The sequence below is a fragment of the Magnolia sinica genome, chromosome 9, assembly GCF_029962835.1.
Source record: "Magnolia sinica isolate HGM2019 chromosome 9, MsV1, whole genome shotgun sequence".
Lineage (NCBI taxonomy): Eukaryota > Viridiplantae > Streptophyta > Magnoliopsida > Magnoliales > Magnoliaceae > Magnolia > Magnolia sinica.
Window position 1 is genome coordinate 83338723 of NC_080581.1, and position 6582 is coordinate 83345304.

General features: G+C 40.1%; 1 protein-coding gene across 1 annotated transcript; it reads right to left on the reverse strand.

Annotated features, from left to right (window-relative positions):
• Positions 1 to 520: 520 nt before the first annotated feature.
• LOC131255266 (receptor-like protein 7) lies at positions 521 to 5896 on the reverse strand. Its single transcript, XM_058255959.1, has 3 exons — positions 5880 to 5896; positions 2034 to 3833; positions 521 to 1700 (listed from the first exon to the last, which is right to left on the reverse strand). The coding sequence occupies exons 1-3, from the start codon at positions 5894 to 5896 to the stop codon at positions 521 to 523; spliced, it is 2997 nt and encodes a 998-aa protein (XP_058111942.1).
• Positions 5897 to 6582: the final 686 nt, after the last annotated feature.

The window sequence follows — 6582 nt, forward strand, 5'->3', positions numbered from 1 at the left end:
CACCAACAAAAATGTAAGCTTATCTGATAGATGGACCCTATCCAGTTTGACCCCATGAGTCACCCAGATGATTCACCAATGACTCGGTTATGTCATGTATATATTGACTAGAGATCAGATAACAACTTGAACAACCTTAGTGCCAATAATATAAGGCTCAAGTAGTGGAAATTGAATAATTAACACCAGGTTTAATTAGCAAATTAACAAAACTAATTAAATCAAAGCCACGAGTATGAAATACAAAACTATCAATATATATATATATATATATATATATATATATATATATATATATATATAATTCCAAAAAGGGCACACCACCTGTAACTTTGTTAATTTGATAAAAATGTGTACAAACATGCAGGTGGGCTCCACAAAAAGGGGACAAGCCTGGCCTATTATATAGCCATCAACATATACTTAGAATACATCAGATACAAAAATATAAATATCATCCTTCTTCTCTTATGCTTCTATTCCCTTGAGTTCTTTTGCTCTTCTCCTAGCCCCAATCCTCTCAGTACCGATGCATTAGAATAAATGCCTCACATGGAAAAATCAACATAAGCACTTTATCAATAAATATAGTGAATTCTTTCATTCCATTTGTCCAAAGTGCTAGAGTCCAAAAAAGGATTCCCATTCCCACTCCATATCCAACTCCAAAGCCAATCCACATGGATCTCCAGTCATATTTGCTTTCCGATTGTGCCAATGGTGGTGATGCATGTGCCTCAACGTGTTCACATTTCTTTGACAGTGGAATGCCGCATAATCCCGAGTTCCCAAGAAAAGATTTATTTGTGAATGTATTGAATTGCTGACCTTGGGGTATGCTTCCAGAGAGGAGATTTTGCGAAAGGTCCAGCACGGCAAGGAAGTTTAGCTTTGTCAGCTGCCAAGGGATCTCTCCTGACACATTATTATGGGACAGATCTAATGACTCAAGAGCTTTAATGTTTCCGAATGATGCTGGAATTCGGCCTGTGAAATGATTATAGGACATATTAAGCACAACCAACGACTTTAAATTCCCAACCAGTTTTGGAATATCCCCATAAAATTGGTTATTTGAGAGATCCACTACCGTGAAAGCATTAAGGATCTTTACCAATTCCATTTTTTGCCCTTTACTCACTACAGTCACTTTATCTTGATAATATCCATTGCCAAATACTTTGCTAAGGAATTGAGATTGGGATTTGGCTTCCGTCATTGCCTTCCAGCTCCGAAACATATTTGATGGCAAGTTACCCGTGAAGCTATTGTTAGAGAGATCAAAGATTTGTAATAATGGAAAGGAGTGATTTGCCTGGGGGTGCCTAATGGTGCCATGAAATTTGTTGGATCCCAAGACGAGAATGCGCAATTGAGACAAATTTTCCATCCAAAAAGGAAAGGTGTCATGTATTTGATTGCTTCCAAGGTTTAATACCTCCAACTCCTTGCACCTGGCCAAAGAACTTGGCACTTGTCCTTCCAACTGATTTCCATTGAGATCGAGTGTCTTTAGAGTGCACTCCTCTTTGAATGTTTGAAGCAACGGGCCATGAAATGCATTTCCTCCAAGATTCAACACAATGAGGGCATCACTGATTTGACCAAAACATGGTGGAATAGAACCACTGAAGCGGTTATGAGACAGATCGAGGACTTGTAAGGAAGTGTAATTGCAAATAAGTGAAGGAACTTCTCCACTAAAATGATTGTTTGAAAGTGAAAAGAAAATAGAAAATAGAGGAGGGATTGGAATTGAGCCTTTTAGCTTGTTAAAGCTTAGGTCAAGATATTGCAACGAGCTTAAAGAATGATAGGGAAATGGTTGCTCTAATCCCTCAAAAGCATTGTGAGAAAGATTCAAATAAAATAACATATCATTTCCAAACTCCCATAGCCACTTTGTTATTTCACCATTGATGTTGTTGTTGGAAAGGTCTATGAAACGCATAGATTCTTGGTTTCTTAGGATATTTGGAAATTTGGTAATGTTACAAGATCTTAAGAGCAAATATTGAATATGGGGGAAGGACATGGAGGTTGAATTGCTTCTGCCATCGTGGACTGAGAAGTTGTTATCCGAAAGATCCAGGCTCAAGAGGTTCTTAAGGTTCTGGAATAAGCCAAGGTCCACATTACCACTAAAATTGTTTGATGAAAGAGAGAGGTGTTGAAGTTTTGTGAGTTTAAAGATGGACATCGGAATAGGCCCCTCCAACTTGTTGTTATACAAGTGGATTCTCTCAAGCCGAGAAGAGGATGGGTTGTGGAGCTCACCAAGTTGACCACTCAATTGATTATATTGAAGATACAACCTTTTCAACGATAGAAGTGAAAACAATGATGATGGAATGGTCCCATTGAGTAAATTGTTGGACAAATCAATGATCCATAGAACTGAAGAGGATGTGTATTGGAACTCGTCAAGTTGACCACTAAATTGGTTATCTTGGAGATACAGCACTCGTAATGATGGAAGTGAAAACAATGATGATGGGATGGTCCCACTAAGTGAATTGTTGTTAACCATGAGCTGTTGAAGATTTTGAAACTTGTTGCCATAGGAAGATGGGATTGGACCGCTGAAATTATTGGATGAAAGACACAAAACCATGAGTTTGTCCAGCTTCACAAGCGATGATGGCAATGGTCTGCTGAAACCATTGTTTGAAAGATCCAAATACATGAGTTTCTCGAGCTTCACAAGCCATGATGGCAATGGTCCGCTGAAACCATTGTTTGAAAGATCCAAATACATGAGTTTCTCGAGCTTCACAAGCCATGATGGCAATGGTCCGCTGAAACCATTGTTTGAAAGATCCAAATGCATGACTTTCTCGAGCTTCACAAGCCATGATGGAAATTGGCTGGCTAGTTTGCAATGGCTAAGCTTGATCATTGTCAGCAGTTTGGAATTACTGAATGAATCCCGTAGGTTGCTACAAAATCCAGTGTCGGATAGGGACAACTCACGGAGAGTATTGTTTAGAGGGATTTCACCCGTGAGAAGTGGATTGTATCCTACATCCAGGGTTTGTAGGTTTGGCAGCCTGAAAATACTCTCCGGAAATTTTCCATGCAATCCACAATCACTGAGAGCTAGTGACGTTAAAGAAGACAAGTTCCCTATGAAGTTGGGTATGACAGAAGAGAGACTGTTTCCACTGAGATTAAGTTGAGATAAGAAACAGAGGCTGGAAAGGGAAGAATGGATGGGGCCTGAAAGACCACAATAGCTCAAGCTCAACTCGCGGAGAAAAGGGAGTGCGTAGGATAAGGCCAGGCCCCACTCGCTACCCTCAGAAGTGATTTCTACATAATCAAGATACAGTTCTCTCAGACTGGACAGGTTTTGGACGAGTGCTCCAATGTTCGGGTTTTCGAGTTTCAGAATCTCCGAGTGTGCGTTGTAAGATAGATCGAGGGACACCAAAGTGGTCAAGCGGGAGATTTCCAGCGGGATTTGGCCATAAAATTGCAACCAAGAGAGGTTGAGATGGGTCAAACTGGTGAGCTGCTCAAACCCAGATGGGATTGGAGAGGGATCAAAGTCATTGTAAGCGAGGTTGAGCCTCTGCAGGCTCTGAAGACGAAAGAGGCTTACAAAATCAATCCGACCGAAGATATGGAGCTCGCTGAGGTCGAGACTGGTCACGTGACCAGTGGCACCATCGCAGGTGATGCCTTCCCAAGAGCAGCAATCCCTATTATCAGGATTCCACGAGGAGAGTGTAGTGGTGTTGTAGAAGTAAAAGCCCTGTTTCAAGTGGAGCAAAGCAGAGAAATGGTCTTCAATGCATTGCTCTTGGGTTGAGAAGGCTTTGTTACTGACACTGGCAAAGAGAAAAGAGGAAGAGAAAAGGAGGGGAGAGAATAAGAGAAAGCTAAATAAGGAAGGGATAATGGAGAAGAAGATTGGAAATGGAAAGGGTTTATTAGTAAGAGATGAGAAGTGTAGGCGATCCATTTGATTTGGTTTGGGAGATTTGTGATGGTGTAGGAAGAGAATAGCCGCGGAGGCATTATATAGGCGAGAGGGAGGGGACGCGGATTTCCTGGGAACTTGCGCGGGAAATTCCTGCGCTGGAAACCTAGGTGGGGCCCACCGAAATTTTCGTAAGAAATCCACTCCGTCCATCCGTTTTTTGAGATCATTTTATTGCATGGGACCAAAAATGAGCCAGATTCAATACTCAAGTGGACCGAAAACATGATGATTGAACGTCCACAGTTGAAATATTCAAGGCGCCACACAAGTTTTGAATCAGGATAATATTTTTGTTTCCACTTCATCTCTGTAGGAATGATGTTATTAACGGTATGGATGGCATGTAAACATCACTGTCGACCTCATGGAGGCTTCAACCGTATGGATGGTTCCAAATCGCGACTGCCTGCTGACTGCATGCCTTGGTTACATGTTCAAGATTCCATGCTAAATTTCACCATCATAGATGATTTAAAATCCATTTTGGTGTATTTTAATTGTCACCATGTATCTGCATATCATTTGATGCAATTAGCACTAATATATGTACTTGCATTTAGAAATAATTTGGAAATTGTAGACATGTCATGTAAGTAATTCAAATTAAACAATCTATTCATGTGGTCTCAATATAGGTGTCTTGAAAGAAACTTTAGGCTTCTCCTGTTTTTTGATAGTCAAGTTGGAAGGCATTTAGTAGACCGATTGAGTGAAAATATCTAATGGTCTTATTTTAATAAACAAGTTACATTGCCTAAAGAAATGAGGCACAAATGTGTAAGGGATGAGGGCCACTCATCATGCAATCACCTTTGCTGTATTTTTGTTCTTTTTTTTTTTTTCCCCTTTCTCCTTTTATTCATTGCCTAAAGAAATGAGGCACAAGTATTCTTTTTTTTTCTTTTTTCCCGTCTTCCCTGTTTTTTGAGGAACGTTCTTTCGGGTCCATTGTGGATTGATCTAGGCTACATAGATCATCTGCAATGGGCCCCACATTAATCTAAGTGGGTCTGCAACCCAAAAGTTTGTGAGGCCCATCGTGACATCTATTTGCCATCTACTCCGTCCATTAGTTTCATCATATCATATTAGCACATGATCTTAAAAATTAATAAAATTAGATCTCAAGTGGGCTGCGTGATGGAAAATAATGAAGATGGAAACATCCACCATTGGAACCTTCCTGTAGCCCACGTTTACGCTTATATGCATTCCTACCCGCGGTTTATTAGGTGACCTCAACTTTCCATATGCATTCCTACCCGTTTATTAGGTGACCTCACCAGGAAAGGTAGAGAGAGAGAGAGAGAGAGAGAGAGAGAGATGACCCCACCTGGATGAAAGGAAAACACAGATATCAGCGTAATAAAAAAAACTTCGGTCGGTGCAAAGGAAGTTTCAATGTCAGGCATTCAATCTCCCCTATTTATTATAGTGCAGATTACTTGAAATTCAAATTTGTTTGATTTTAGAGCTCATGTGCTAATTGAAGGTGGCACAAAGGCAATTCACATTGTAGATAGGACTCCTATGACAACGGTTGCTGGAAATTTCCATCCCAGGGAAGGTGGTAAGAGTTTTGATAGGTACCATGCTGCCAACCAAGATTGCATCTTAAATGATAATCTTACTCACACCATGGTAGAAAGTTGTGCAGATGGTGACCACAAACAGACCTCCTCCTAACAAAATGTAGATCCCACATATGAAAAAAAAGGCCAAGTATTAATAACAAGCGAGTCATACATGTCAAACCCTCAATCAAGTTATTCATGTCAGGGTAGAAAGTTGTGCAAGTGTTGACTATGAAAAAATCTTCATCTATCAAAATGTGGATCCCACATGTGAAAAAAGAGGTAAAGAATTGATGACAAGCGGATAATGAACAGACCATGGAGAAGCCTCCATCTATCTAAACATGGATCCCATGTGTGAAAAAGAGACAGGATTGATGATAGGCGAGTCATGCACGTTAAACCTTTTATCAATTTATTCACGCTAGGGTAGAAAGTTGTGTGAGTGGTGACTATGGAAAAACTTTCATCTATCAAAATGTGGATCCTACATGTGAAAAAAGAGGTAAAGAATTGATGACAAGCGGATCATGTATGTCGAACCTCTTATCAATTTGTATACGCTAGGATAGGAAGTTGTGGAGATGGTGACCTTGAAAATACATCACAGTTATAAATGTACACCTGTAAAGAAAGAGGCAAGGATTGATGACAAGCTAGTCATAGAATTCTATCCATGGGCATGTTAAAGCCACGGGAAAAGAGAGGTAAATAATTGACTACGAGCCAAACACGCATGTCAAACCCTCTATCCGTTAATTCTGAATTAATATAGTCCACATGTACGATTTACAACTGCATTTGTGTCAATAGTGTTTTTCCGCATGAGTATCAAATACCTGGAAACTGATCAAAACCAAGAAATTATTGATTCACGGTAATATTAGTGTATCATCCAAACCATGAATCCATTAAGGCCTACCAAGAAAATGAGACGCACCTAAAATCATGCCGATCCAAAACTCACATGTCCCACACCATATGAATCAATGGGAGAGCATGTCCAGCCTTGCTCAAACC